This window comes from Coenobita brevimanus, chromosome 62 (genome assembly GCF_032717465.1).
Source record: "Coenobita brevimanus isolate Jiangsu-jjx chromosome 62, ASM3271746v2, whole genome shotgun sequence".
In the NCBI taxonomy this organism is placed as follows: Eukaryota; Metazoa; Arthropoda; class Malacostraca; order Decapoda; family Coenobitidae; genus Coenobita; species Coenobita brevimanus.
Window position 1 is genome coordinate 8,975,707 of NC_137015.1, and position 15,838 is coordinate 8,991,544.

Below are 15,838 nucleotides of genomic sequence, written 5' to 3' on the forward strand. Positions count from 1 at the left end.
CCTGGATGGATTAGATATAACCTGCATTTTTACCTGGCACATAAGGCCTCCCAAAAAGCTGAATATAATCGTCAGGAGAAGGCAAAAATAAGTCAACCAATCACGTCGACGGAATGAAAGGGGTAAATAGTTCCTTTACAGTCTCGAAATTATCCCAAAATCTCATACCTCGCCACTCTAACCTACTGTATCAAATTCTAGTATCTCGTCACTCTAACCTACTGCATCAAAATCTAATATCTAGACACTCTTATCCAGCAATATTCACAATGGTTGACGGGGATGAAATTTCGCCTCGTTAGCTCACAGCCCCAGACGCGTAACAGGATTATTCACCTTCCCTGTATCATCTATTTATATCGCCAGGGAAGAACAGCCTCCACGTGGATACCTCACACTGCGCCAGATTTAGTGCGGTCAAAGGGCGTCTCTGTCGTAGTTCTTGGAAGTGTTGTGTCTGGTTCGTAATTTAACTTGCAGGGATTATGCTGACCGTAAAGGGTCAGGGAAAATCATGTGTATGAGGGGTAGATTGCATGGGATTTTAGTTATTATTAGAAGAAAGCAATGTCTCACAAAGAATTCATCTGACACTGTAATACGTTATAAGTACTGATTCTAAATAGTCACAGAAAATTACAGGTCTTCTCATCGGACTACGAGAGGTAATTGTTATTCCTGGTAAGCTGTATTAAATCAGATTATCCCCCGGACACTGAAATAGAGTATAAGTATTCACGGCAGACTAGACATTACGGTCGAAACAACTCAGGTACTGTATTGCAACTAAAGCCAGACGAATTTGTTCAGCTGAGAGTGAGTCGTAAGAGCCTAAGAGTGTTAGTAATGTCACAAATAACCTTTTCATGGTCGGGCCTTTCCTGGTGCTTTATTCCAGTTAACAAGGAACGGTTTTATTCTGCTGAGAGTGAGTCGCAGGAGCCTGTTTAAAGACCATAGGTAACCATGGCAACAGAAATGCGTCATGAGAGCATTTACCTAAGACTGCAAAGGTTAATTAAACGTGATCATGAGACATTTTCCCTCCCCACGGGGCCACCCCATCTTTGGGGCAGAGGACTGAGATTATGTAATGGATCGTAGAGTATTCACCCATTCCTGCTCCCTGCATAACATTTCATTCAGCTTAGGAGAGGCTTATTAATGAAGAAAACGATGAATGCTTAATGTAATTCCTTCAGCTTCAGAGCCTCTCCTAAGATGAAAAGAAAGTAGCTTTGAGATAGGAAAAATAAAATTTAAAAAAAGTCATAAGATGGAAGGAATTTTTAAAAGTAATCATAACAAGTCTATAAAGGTAAACACGATGACGAAAGCTGAATGTAACTCCTCCAGTCTGAAAAGTCTCTCATAGGCAAGAAACAAAAGTATAGTGATAAGGAAAAAAAGTATCGACTTTTTATGTCAAGGAATTGTATTCAAGACAGGTGATCCCGACGTATATAAAATTCAAGGTTAATTAAAGGTATTGATGGCAGGTGTTTCAGACGTCACCAAATTCAAGGTTAATTAAAGGTAATGAAGGCAGGTGTTCCCGACGTCATCAAATTCATGGTTAATTAAAGGTATTCAAGACAGGTGTTCTCGACGTCACCAAATTCTGGGTTAATTAAGGGTATTCAAACCAGGTGTTCTCGACGTCATCAAATTCAAGGTTAATTAAAGGTATTCCAGACAGGTGCTCCCGAGGCCACAAAATTCAAGCTTAACTAAAGGTATTGAAGAATGGTGTTTCGCAGGTCACCATATTCACGTCAATTAAAAGAAATGCCACTAAATCTTCTCTCTCCCTCTCTCCACAGGTGCACCACACTCCCGAGACAGAGGACTGGCACCTGGACATCTCCTCTGTGACCTTCAGGGACTCCGGCGTGTATGAGTGTCAAGTGTCTACCAGTCCCAAGGCTTCTCTGCCCATCACACTTACTGTATTGGGTAAGAGACTTTTTTTTTTTACCTTTTTTAATACAGTTTTTAATTTCCTACTCTAAGGATAAAGCTTGTAATCTGCTAGTTGCTTTAGGTGGGGAAAAGACTGATGGAGAGGTAGAAGGAATGATAGATAAATAGATAGACAGATATCGTATGGATATTTATACAAACCTAGAGAGAGAGAGAGAGAGAGAAAGAAAGAGAGAGAGAGAGAGAGAGAGAGAGAGAGAGAGAGAGAGAGAGAGAGAGAGAGACAGACAGACAGACAGACAGACAGACAGAGACAGAGAGACAGAGAGAAAGAGAATGGAGAAAAATTTGAGAGACGGAGGAAGCAAGGAGAGAGAGGTGAAGAACAAAAAGTGGAAAGAGAGCGAATGGAGGAAAATTAGAAAGACGAGGGAAGTAACGAGAGAAGTGGAAAATAGAAAGAGGAAAGAAAGCGAGTGAACGATGGAAAATACAATGGAGAGACGGGGGAAGACAGAGGTGAAGAACAGATAGAGGAAGCAGAGTGAATGGAGGAAAATTTTGAGAGACGGAGGAAAGACAAGAAAAAGGAAAGACAGAGTGAATGAAGGAAAATTAAAGAGAGACACAGAAAAGAAAGAGAGAGGTGAAGAAAAGTGAGTTAATGAAAGAGAGGATGTTTAACCAAGAAATAATACTGGGCTAAGAGGGAGTCTAATGTGTGGGAGTATGAGGATGGATTAGTAAGATTTAAAGTGGTGCTTCGTGAGGCAGGCCGAGAAGAATAATCCTATGTAAAACTGTGTGTGTGTGTGTGTGTGTGTGTGTGTGTGTGTGTGTGTGTGTGTGTACAGTAGTTATGATGTTACAGAGAGAGAGAGAGAGAGAGAGAGAATGTACAATATGAAAAGAAAATTCTCTCTCTCTCTCTCTCTCTCTCTCTCTCTCTCTCGTCACACACAAAACACAAAAACACTCGAACAGCATCAAAATTCCAGAGGCTAATTAGGACTCGACACAAAATCAACATATTCAGGCACCAGCATTTTTACAGTCGACTTTGTGTGTTGATGGGTGAGTCACGGTTGCTTGTTTTTCCCGGGGGCATAAGGAGAGGTTTCTAACACGTTTCTATCAGCGATTTATTTTGCATAGTTACACACTGGCACTGGAGATGGACACCTTCACGTGGTGGCACCGATATGACCGGTCGGTGGATCTGGAAGGTTATATCAACGTCCCTCAGTTCCCTTCCCATTTCCCGTAAGGAGTATGGCTGAGAGCAAGACAACTTCATCTTGCAGACCACTGGCTTCACATTCTGATGAACCTGCGCTATAACTGTTACTACTGCTACAAATGGACATTCACATTCTCTCTCATGTTTACACTCAGGCGCACGCAATGCAGACTGTGTATTGTTGTGCTCGGCGTGTGCCTGTGTGTTAACAGTATAACTCAAATAGTTTCGATCCAGTTTTACCCATATCTGGTGGAAAAGTTGACGGCTGGACAGGGAGCTGACGTAGTTTTTCAACAGAACTGGTCAACGGTTTAGATCACATGGCAAAGTCAACGTAAATAGTTTCGATCTTATGTGGACCAAACATTGTGGCTGGGTTGAGGATACGGAAAGAACGAAGGGAGTCACTTTTGACAACAGTCGATCGAAGGCCAAGGTCATAGAATAAAGGCAAATGCTCAGTCCTTAGACCAACTGTAGGGCATTGTTTTTGCACTCTGCTTTTTCTTGTTTTTTTTTTGTTTTTTTTTACCACTTCATTTCAACTACGTATTTTTCATTAGTCATGCAGCTTCCAGGCGATTTTATTGAGGTTAGGAAAGGCCTGCCAAATATATTGGGTTCATGAGGGCTATATCCAAATCCATTAGTTCGAAAAGTCTCTCCTAAGGTGTATATAATCCTGGATAAAGATGGCCGAAATAAACGATAAAAACATGCCATTCGAGAGCAGTGGTTAATACTAGCGTAAGTTATGGCATGCAAGAGAATTAACTGGTAAGGATGATCTGCATGTAAACTAGAAATCCATAAGAATACAGTTTTCAGGACATTTTCAAAGGTTTAGAATCTTATTAATAACTGTAAAATCTACATTATCAACATAAACGAGAATATTAACGAATCAGTTGTAGAAACAGACTGGTAAAATATTCAGGGTAAGAAAGTATCCTTAGGCAATGGGAATTAAAAAAGGAAAGAATGGAAAGAAATAAAGGAGAGTCAGGTAATATTTCTGCACAACACAGGCTGATGTTCTCTTATGTGAAATTTATATCTTTTTAATACCTGTTTTAACACAAAAGCAAACACCAAAGTCTCAGAACCTGAAATAAGCTGGTTAGGAAGAAGAGCCAGAGGTCCTACCAGGCACAGGACACAAGAGGCTTTAGTGACGGAAAGACTGATATAGTAAGCAGCCTTGAGTGGAAGATCACAGGTCAAGCTGGCTGTGTTGCAAATGTTACCAGGCCGCATATATAATGTCTTGCTACATTATTATTAGCATCAGTGCCGTGTCGACTGCTTAAGTTAACTTTCACTAGAACAGGCTTTTCCCTAAACTATAAAAGATTGTCCTGGAGGCAGTAAAAATTTGATAAATGGTAATATAATGATTTTGAAAAGGCGTTTGATAGTGTTTCACGTGGAGCTATGTTGAAAATTATGAGATTCTATGGTATACCAGAAAAGTTTGTAAATATTATTAGAAGCCTGCATGAAGGTACTTTTTGTAAGGTAATGGTGGGTGGTTCTTTGAGTGATCCATTTCAAGTTAGGTCAGGAGTGATTCAAGGAGGAGTTCTTTCGCCATTGTTGTTTGTTTTGGTTATGGATTATGTTATGAAAAAGGTTGTACGGAGAACAGGTGCAGGAATTAACTGGAAAGAAAATAAGAAGCTGATGGATTTGGACTATGCTGATGATATTGTACTGATTTGCGGAAGTATTTACGAGATGCAGAGGGTGCTCGATTGTCTGGTGGAGGAAGGAGAAAAAGTGGGATTGGTAATAAACTGTGGAAAGACTGAAATTATTAATATGAACGCGGAGAACCAAATCGATTGTGTAATTGGGAATAATGTGGTGAAGAATGAAGAAAACTTTAAATATCTGGGAATGATTGTATCATCTAACGGATCATTAAACAATGAAATTGAGGAGAGGATTAGACAGGCTTGGCGAGCTGTTGGAATGTTGAAATCTGTTTGGAATAATAATATGCTTTCGGTACATACTAAAGTGAAAATTTACAAGTCCATGGTTAGACCAATTTTAATTTACGGGCATGAGTCATGGTACAGTACAATTGCAACAGATCAGAAAGTAATAGGATTTGAGAATAAAATACTGAGAAGGACTCTTGGGGTAAAGTGTCAAGACAGAGTTACAAATGAAAGAGTAAGGGATATTACGAGAGTGGAACCAGTTAATGAATATGTGAGACTGTCTCGCTGGAAGTGGCTGGGGCACATATACAGAAAAGAAGGTTGTTTAATACAGGATGTGCCAGAGTGGATTGCTAGAGGAAAAAGAGGTAGAGGTAGGCCGAGGGAAACCTGGTTGAGGACAATGAAAAAAGAAGCAGGAGAGGAGTGATGGTGGGACCTGAAGGAGATGGCAAGAGACAAATATTGGTGGACTGAGTTCATTGAGGCCCTATGCATCCCGTGGGGTGCCACAGGAAATGATTGATTGATTGATTGAATATAATGATTATATACTTGGATGGAAGAACAGAATATGAGAGTCAATAATTTCTTTGAGTTTTATTGGGTGATGACCAAAGATGCAGCTAGGTGAGGTGTTGCTCTCTGTGGTGAGGCAGTGTATGGCTCTGTGAGGTGTGCGGTTTCTGGGACGATAATGTAAGGTGTAAGTGTGTGGTGCTGTACAATGTGGCGTGATATTATGGGGTGTGGCAGTGTGCAGTATGGCAGTGTGTCGTGTGGTAGTATGTTGTGTGACACGGTATACGGAAGTACTGTGCAGTGTGGCTGAGGTATGACGGTGTGTAGTGCGGACGGGTGAGGTGTTGCAGTAGGTTTTGTAGTGTGGAGTATAACACTGTGAGGTGTGGCAGTGTTAACGGTGATAGTGTGACATGTGGAAGTGTGGCGTAATAATGTGCGGTACGGTCATGTGGGGTGTGGCAGTGTGGGTGCAGGAGAGAGAGAGAGTGTGTGTGTGTGTGTGTGTGTGTGTGTGTGTGTGTGTGTGTGTGTGTGTGTGTGTGTGTGTGTGTGTGTGTGTGTGTGTGTGTGTGTGTGTGTGTGTGTGTGTGTGTGTGTGTGTGTGTGTGTGTGTGTGTGTGTGTGTGTGTGCGTGCGTGCGTGCGAGCGCGCTAACTGTGTACACGAGACAAAGCAGTGTGAGGTGCGGGAGGATGAGGCTGGCAGTGGAAGATGTGCTAGTATCTTTTCATGCACAGTAACTTTTCTAATACACTATATCAAGAAGAAACAGCGTGAATTTCAAGTTGTGTTTCGTCTGCGTGACTGACTCTGTTGCAAAATGAGTAGAGTGCTGCAGGTAATAAGAAATTCTAAAGTAATGCTCTGGATTTACAAGAAGAATTGGATGTGATTTTACGGTGTTGCTGGATGACTACCACTGATGTTGTCTTGCAAAATTAACTACATAATCGAACGGTCATAGAAGACAAAGAAATCCGAATCTTTTGTGGTGGTGTTATAAAATTATACAAGAGGAATGATATACGACGAAGTGGTTACAGAACAGACTGCCAATGAACTTTCATATATTTTCTTTTCTTTGTTTATGTCAGCACTAAAATTTGGCTCTTACATGTTGAAGCAGGGCAGATGATGGAGAGATTTAAGGTGAAACGAGGGAATTACATGAGGAACTAGAGGTGATTTTAGGATGTTGCTGGAAGGACGAGCTCAAATCAGCCCTTGTTTCCCTAGGTGGTGCAGCTTTGTTACAGAATAATTTGAAACTGATGTAGTGATGTTACAAGGTGATACTAAGGTGTTACAAAACTCGATGTGATTGTAGGCTGTTACTAGAGGGCCGAGCGCTGATCGTTCTTTTTCTTTCTTTTCTTTTTTTTTCCGATTTGTTTTTCCAGGTCAGCAAAAGGTAACCGTCCATGTTCTCCATTTATATGAAAACATGGTGGTGACGATGACGATGACTATGACTATATCAGCAACGTTAACGACGACGACGACGACACTGTTAATGATACTAATGATGATGATGACATGACTAACTACCACAGAACTTTTTATTTTTTTAATTTGCTGTCTTTTTCTTATTTTCAAGACATCTGAAAACAACGACTAGGTTTGATAATGGTGATGATACGATGATGATGATGATGACGACGATGATGATGATGATGATGAGGACGAAAATGACCAGAATTACCACTGATTCACGTCTATTTATTTACTGTACTTATTTATTTTTAATCGTTTAATTATTTATTGTACAGTTAGGTCAACATCGGGCACTAATACGGATCGACAGAAATTTTTATTTTTCCTTTTTCCTTTTATCTCCAGGTCAGCTGAGAGCAATGATCCGTGGTCCGTGGGTGGAGCACAGCTAGGGACAAAATATGTCTGCTGGAGTTAGTTTGTTACCATTTGACAGAACTGGGCCTCTCTTACAACCCTATTACTAAGTTGTGGTTGCAAGAAATTCAATGTCTGTTGGGTATATGACAGGCACGAGTCTCCTTGGTTACTAGTCAAATCAGCCCGCCAATCTGACGACACCTGACCATTAGCTGGCCTGAAAGGGATTAGGGGTCTGTATCAGATTAGGATAAACTTGCTATGGTCCACTGTGTCTGCTTCACCCTTAGGGCATGCCTGTCACTTTCCTCCATGACACACCATATCAAAGAGAATTATCTGAGTAGAGAGAGACATACAACATCTTCCCAGTTTAGGAATATTACTCAACTGAGGAATGTAATAAGCCAAAGATGTGAAATATTATGTCCGTGACTTTCCTCCCTCACGCATCGTATCTAACAGAATCACCTCTGGAAAGAAAAGCCCACCAATTTCTCTCGGCACAGGAATACTGGCAAACAGTGGAAAGTGAGTAGAAGTGGTGAAAAATCTGGCGAACTTTTGTCTCCGACTGTAAGTATAGAGGGGCTACACCATCAGTGAGGAGTGTTTAGTTCCTTCCTTCCGATGCCTTTCTTGTTTATTATTTCCTTTACCAGACAGTTGTATTCAGTTAAGCGCGAATTTTAGAAATGGAGTTAGTTACGGCCTTCATTAACCCCTTTTAATAAGACTGGCCTTTCCTAAATTAAATACAGTCGTCTGCATGTAGCAAGAACTAAAAATTAAAGTACCCGATTACGAAATTGTACTGCTGTTTCCAGACGGTAGTACTGAACTTTGGAAAGATCTCACGTAATGAACAATATAATGAGGGTTGTATCTAAATCCTATATACTGAGAAATCTCCTGTAAGCAAACAAAAGTGTCTGAGGTAGCAACAACGAAAAAAATGGTCATCGGAATGACACAGTGAAGCGATGAGATCCCTAGAACAGCAGCGATATATTAACTAATCACCCGTTATATCCCAGGTATATAAAATAGTCTTGTATATTCGATTAAAAATATTATTTCATGAAACTTGGAGCACCACACTCGCATGAAGTGTCCTTATTTCGTTCTGCCAAAAGACGTAATTTTTAAGAAGGATGATGAGGCGAGGGGAATGACAGTGGAACGGGCTGGCTGGGAGAATTTTGTACGAAGGAGTGTATGACAACAGTGTAGCATTATATATATATATATATATATATATATATATATATATATATATATATATATATATATATATTTCCTGGTGAAATGATGATCGTTCGACTGACTCTAGCTGACAAGCGGTATGAATCGCTTCTGTGTGGATGTTTATGTCTCAGAAATGATGTCAGGATTCCGGAGGCTTGAATCTTGAATGTGTGACCCATTTAACTGGCCAAATTTTGGTTAGTATCTCCTTTCATTAGCTATTTCCTGCTCCCTATATCCTGCCTCACTCCATCCGTAGACGGTAAAAGAGGTCAAAACGATAATATTGATGCTCCCACCAGACGATTTTACTCACTTCAGGGAAGATTATTTTTCCTTTTAATATCAGGTAAGCAAGAGGCAGTGATACGATGACGAAGGCGATGACGATGACGACGATAACAATAACAACTACAAGACGAACTAAACACTCATCTTCCTCATCTTCTTTGCCAGGTCAACAAGAGGCCGTGATTCGAGGCCCGAGGGAGGTGTACGTACAGAAGGGCTCCACCATCAGCCTGGAGTGTGAGGTGAAGGCGGGGGTGGAGGCGGTGGGGGTGGTTCGCTGGTTCCAAGGTTCCAACCCACTCAACTATAGCTCGCCCAGGGGAGGCATTAGTATGGAGGTGAGACGAGGTTATTTCCTCTCTCTCTCTCTTTCTCTCTCCGGTATCCATTTTTCTATTCTGTTACCTATCTACCTGTTGTCTGCCTACCTATATTATTTTAAACACACACACACACACACACACACACACACACACACACACACACACACACACACACACACACACACACACATACAAACTTTTCTTCAATAACTGTCTGTCAATATACGCACTATACTCGTAGCTCTTTCACTTTAAACTATTCTTTTTGCAGTTTATTTCACGCTGCGCTGTGGCGGAGAAAGACAATGCCACTGCTGTACATCCTTGCCATAGCACTTCACCGTCCCTAGCACAATATTTCCTGTGTTAATCCATTACCATAACCCAGCACTCAAGATGGAGAGATGGTAAATTTTAGGCTAAGTTACAGGTGAAAACAGTATAATTTAATCAACCTACCTACCTCTATACTCTATTATAACTGAGTCTTCATGGCAGTTTCTAGTCCAGGTTAAAACTGTATTATTTACTTAACAGTTATCATTTATTTACCACATCCATTTCTATTTTGCATTATAACGGAGCCACAAGGAAGGAAACACGGTATGGCTCTATGCTGGCTGCTTCCACTGACGGTCAATCTCAATTATGCATTTTTACCCACTACACTCAAACTCTCTCTCTCTCCCTCTCTCTCTCTCTCTCTTGATGTAATTGTTCGTTCCTTTCTTCCTCCTCCCCTCCTCAGCTTTTTCTGTTGTCTCTGTACCTGTCCCTCTGTCTATCTGAATCTCTATTGCTCGACGCCGCATCATGTGAGGAGTGACTCGGCCAAAAGAAACTCCCTTGCATTTCTGTCCCCACTCAGCAACGACCCCTCTCCTCCTCACAATATACCACCTTCCCTCACTCCCATTCTCTCTCCAAATTATCCCAAAACAGAGAGAGAGAGAGAGAGAGAGAGAGAGAGAGAGAGAGAGAGAGAGAGAGAGAGAGAGAGTCACTAGTCCGAGCAGATTCTTTGGACAGGTGGGTAAAAAATACACTCACGAATCTGGCTTTACAACAGACAGATGGTTGTCAGGGGTGAGTGGGGAGGCGGAAACAGCTGGTGATGGACAGGGGACGCTGAGCCGGGTTCACTGGGTATTTTGGAGGGATTTGGAGGACCCCTATATAACTCCTCTTCCCTCCCAGGTTATTGCTGTTATTTATATAGTTTTTGCATTTATACTGGAGCTAGGGTGGTTCAGTGGTAGGGTGTTCGTCTACCGATCAGTGGGTGTTTATGAGTTCGATACCTAAAACTGTGTAGGATATTCAACGTGGGTAATGGTATAGTGGGTCTACTCTAACCTGACTAAGATCCCTAACCCAAGTGCTGTCAGACTGGAGGGTCGATCTGATTACTACCCAAGGAGACTCATCACCACTTCATAACAAAAACACGTCAAAACTGCACGCAGTTTGTGTTCTATTAGTAGCCCAGTTCCGTAAGATGAAAACAAACCAAATACAGTGTACTTAATTATATGCTTTCCCTCCTGGTGGTTCAGAAAGGTGACACTAATATACACCGCCTACTGATTCGTACTTCGCCAGCTTGAGTAACAACAACAAGAACTCGCTCATGTAGTGATCAAAGCTTTTCCCCTGCAGCAATGGGCTCTTTATCGCGTTCCTGCCGTCACCAAACTATATTATTCAGAATAAGGGTTAAATGTGGCACTGAGGATGTAAGAAAGTCTCCATTCGTCCATTCAGTACGACAGTGACATCCATTTACATAACCACTCGCGCACTAGGGTTACAGACGCGGACGAAAACCTGAGAGAGAGAGAGAGAGAGAGAGAGAGAGAGAGAGAGAGAGAGAGGAGAGGAAAAGTTACAGATATATAAAGGGAAACATGATCGGCCAGGGAGATGCGTGTCTCTTATTGCATCTGCCTCACACCAGTTGCACGGTCAGTTCACACTCTTGCATTTCCCACTCTCGACACATCGCTTCAAACCCGGTAACAGTTTCACGCATGGATAAACACGCCTCTTTTCCTACCAGTTTCACTTTTTAAGAACGTTTCTGATGTCAGTTTCACAGCTACATAAAACAGTTCTTCAGGTGTCCGTTTCCTTTTGGTATCAGTTTCAGGGCTATAGAGTTTTATTTTTATTTTAGGTATGGCTTGTATAAACTGTCCGGCCAAAGAGAGATCCCTCGAGAAGAAAGGTTAATGAACTCTGCATTTACCTTCCCCCACCTGATGTCTCGCCACACCAGTATGAAATATAAAAAGAGGAGGAGGAGGAGGAGGAGGAGGAGAAAAAAGGAAAAAAATACCGAAGTGATCAATTAAACCCTTTCACTACAAGGACGTCATTTTTTTATTTCTATTCGTGCCTTCTCTATACCGAGGATGAGGTGGAGGAACAATCGAGGATGAGCTGGAGGGGCTACCGAGGATGAGGTGGAGCGATGAGGTTGAGAAGTATACGAAAGAGGGGTGTGTGAGTTGGAGGGAGGGCAGCTTGATGGCGGAGGACAGGGTGACGTGGAGGCCATTCGTCTGTAGCTACCCCTTCAGGAATTAAAGTGCCTGGCTATAGACAGATAGAAGACAGAAATACACACACATAGACAGATAAACAAAGACACAGAACAGATAGATACGGAAAGACAGATAGACAGAGATTAACAGAGATAGACACAGAAAAAGATAGACGAATGGACAGGTAAACAAACTGACACACAAAAATAGATACTGATAGTCAGATAGATACGTTGACAGACAAATAGATCCACATAATTTAATTCAGCTTAGGCAGTCAGACGATTTTATACAAACTGGTGGGGTTAGTTATACGCCAACAGATGAGGCCTTCCCAAAGCTTAATAAAATCGTCTGAAAGTAGCATGAATAAAGCAGTGAAAAACTTTGTGTGCGTCTGAAAGTAGCATGAATAACCCAGTGAAAAACATTGTCTGCGTCTGAGAGTGGCATGAATAAACCGGTGAAAAACGTTGCCTGCGCCTGAAAGTAGCATGAATAAAGCAGTGAAAAACATTGCCTAAGTCTGAAAGTGACCTGAATAACCCAGTGAAAAACATTGCCTAAGTCTGAAAGTGGCATGAATAAACCAGTGAAAAACGTTCCCTGCGTCTGAAAGTAGCACGAAAAACGTTGCCCGACTCAAAGTGAACTACAATGACGTGCTGCATTTCATTCTTGTCGCTTCCAGACGCTTTCATTCAGCTTTAAGAGGAGTTTTGTAGGAGATTACTTACATATTCCATCAATCCTTACGTTCCAAAGTTCCCTCGTAAGATGAGTAAAATCGTCTGGAGGTGGCAAGAATAAAATAAACCGTCACTCACCTGGTATGATTAACCTCTTCACTTTGATGACGCATTATTAAGTCGATTCCTACTAACCAACACGATTTTATTCCGCCTCAGAGGGATTTCTTGACCAAAGGGGTTGTATATGTGGACGATTTTCGAACTGGAGGGGTTAGATACAGCCTTCATTAACCCCTGAACCACATGTTATTAAACTGAGGAAAATCACCTGAAGGCAGCAAAACGGAAATGACGTCCTCTAACTGAAGTGGTTGGAGAGGAAGAGAGCAAGAGGGTTGAGGTAGGGGAAAAATGCGTAACTAGGCTTGACTCGTCTGCAGGAAGGCTTAGCTGTGTGTGTGTGTGTGTGTGTGTGTGTGTGTGTGTGTGTGTGTGTGTGTGTGTGTGTGTGTGTGTGTGTGTGTGTGTGTGTGTGTGAGAGAGAGAGAGAGAGAGAGAGAGAGAGATTCATATCTAGTGGTTAATACATTTACTCATATATCAGCAGTATGACCAGCTTAAAAGCCTCACGCTCATGAAAACTTAAAAACTGAATTCCAGCTCCTGCCAGAACGTTTAAATCAGCTGAGTGAGTCATAGGAGCTGGAAGTATCTGCTGTCACTATTAACCCTTTCACGATCGGAACAACTTAAGTAATCGATTCAGGTTAACGCTAGACGATTTTATTCAGCTACGGTCACGTCCACACTAGATGCTTGTTGGTGTGGCCGGGAGTTATTAATCATTGTAACCAACATTAGTTCTCGCTCAACCACGCCAGTGTCCAATGGGGCCAGTTTACGAGCTACAGTGATGTAATACTCCTCCCCACACCCGCACCAGCATTCGCCAGCACACATATGCTGAGGATGCGACCAGAGAGTTAATCAGTAGTCTTGTTGAGGCAGCTGACGTTGTTTTATTTTTTCTTCTTTTTTATCATTAGACTATTATATTTAAGAACATAGGAATATAGGATGAGAGGATAACTGCAGCTGACCCATGCTAGGCAACTCCTACACGAATGATTAAACTATTAGAATAAGACAAGGGTAGCAAAGAAGAAGTACTGTAGTCGGGACAGAGTAAATACAGGCTGCATCTTACCCCTATGTTCCAAAAGTCTCTCTCAGAAATGAATAAAAATGTATGTACATAGAAAGGATGAGAAAATACGACATCGTCTTTAAGGGTTCAGATCAAAGGGTACACGGAGTTCGATTCCCAAGAGGAGCAAGACATTTGGACAAAGCCTTTATCCCCCAACCCCATCGTACCTAGAAATAAAATAGGGTCCTTGAGACGATCCCCCCTTTACGAGTTGTATTTTGAGGGGAGATGTCTGGGGCTTTCCTTGTCAGTGTGGGCGACGGGATACAACCTCTCCCCACGCATGACTTCGGAGGATAAGAAGGGAACACTTAACCTAATTTTTTCGGCGTGCTAGAGTGTTGTTTTTGTTACTTCTTGCTACCATCAGACGATTTTGTTTAGTAGTTGGAGGGCTTCCTCGTAGTGAAAGGGTTACTGAAAGCTTCCATACGTCTCTCTCATTAAGTGAAAAAGAATGTGACGATGACGATGACGATGATGATGATGAAGATGGCAGTAATGACAATGACGATGATGGCAGTGATGACGATGATGATGATAACTACTGAAATGAAAAGGCTTTGATATTGACCTCCATGCTACTGGTGTATGCCCATATATACAACCAACATGGGGCAGAGTCAAGGCAGCAGAGTATCCTTAACTCTATTTAATGGTCGGGGTAAACCTAGGGCTCTGCTCCAGTAACTTAACGCCAACGGTTGTGGTTTATTCTGGTGAGTGACTACAGAAGCCTGAGAGTGCCAATACTACAACCACTAACTCTCTTGACGGGAGGGACAACTCTAGGACTCAATTTTCAGCCACAGCCACACGATACTATTCTGCTGAGAGTATTGAGCATTATTTTCTTTGCTTAACACTCCAAAATAATGATGTTTTTAGATACTGTGCTTAAAATCGCACTTCAATAAGCATATAGTGTTTTGCATTAAGCCACAAATTACAAGTATCTGCCTGATTATTCACTGTCAATAAGAATATTTGAAAGTGAGAATGAAAGCAATGTTGGAAAAGGCAAACCAGAAAAAGAAAAAGAAATTGGAGATGTTGATGAAAAGAGAGAGAGAGAGAGAGAGAGAGAGAGAGAGAGAGAGAGAGAGAGAGAGAGAGAGAGAGAGAGAGAGAGAGAGAGAGAGAGGTTTGAATGGAGAAGGAGCCTGGAGGTGGTTGTCAGTCATCTGTCAAGGAGCACGACGTCAGATAACACGACGCTCAGGTACATTTCATCCAAGACATCACCTATTATGCTACTTTTCTGAACCTTTCACACAAGAAGACATGTACTTGCATCCATATAATTTTTTTTTAGACCACACTAGAGGTATTCAAAGGATATTTCTCTCTCCTACAGTTTATAGTCTCTTCTTAACAATACTACTTCTACTACTACTACTACTCTCTTTAGGTAGTACGAGTAAGTATAATGTCCTCGAACTGAATGGGTAACTAGTCCACTGGTTAGTACTCTGTCCATAGGTGACTACTGCTGAAGGTGTCGGTATCGCAGTGCCCGTGTGAGTGGTAGGAGCGGCTATTCAATTTTGGTCAAGCCTATTTAACCACTGGCCTGAATAACTGAGTGTCCACGACTGTCGGTAATACCCCTGTCCCTCTTCCGCTCCTGCTTCTAGCTCTCTTTCTTTCTCTCTCTCTCTCTCTCTCTCTCTCTCTCTCACACACACACACACACACACACACACACACACACACACACAAAATCTCTCTCTCTCTCTCTCTCTCACACACACACACACACACACACACACACACACACACACACACACACAGAGCTAAGCCTCCCTGCGGAACAAGTCAATCTCAATTACGTACTTTTTCCCCACCAAAGCCTATCCTCTCGCTCAGTGTTCCTCTTTAACGTGCTCTCCCGGGACTCAGGAGGCTACGTGGCGCCTCTTCCTCAGCGATTTATTTTCCTTCTGACATTTTCTGGGATTTATTTTTTTTTGTATGTTAATATTATCGTTTTAATATGGACATACTTTCGATCAATAGCATACTAGAGGATAA

General features: G+C 41.8%; 1 protein-coding gene across 1 annotated transcript in view; it reads left to right on the top strand.

Moving 5' to 3' along the window:
• Positions 1 to 15,838, top strand: part of LOC145403962 (uncharacterized) — a 138,901-nt gene that overhangs the window by 96,644 nt on the left and 26,419 nt on the right. The window contains exons 4-5 of the mRNA XM_080275562.1: positions 1,824 to 1,956; positions 9,199 to 9,371. Coding sequence (XP_080131688.1) covers positions 1,824 to 1,956; positions 9,199 to 9,371 — 306 coding nt within the window. The remainder of the gene's footprint in view (positions 1 to 1,823; positions 1,957 to 9,198; positions 9,372 to 15,838) is intronic.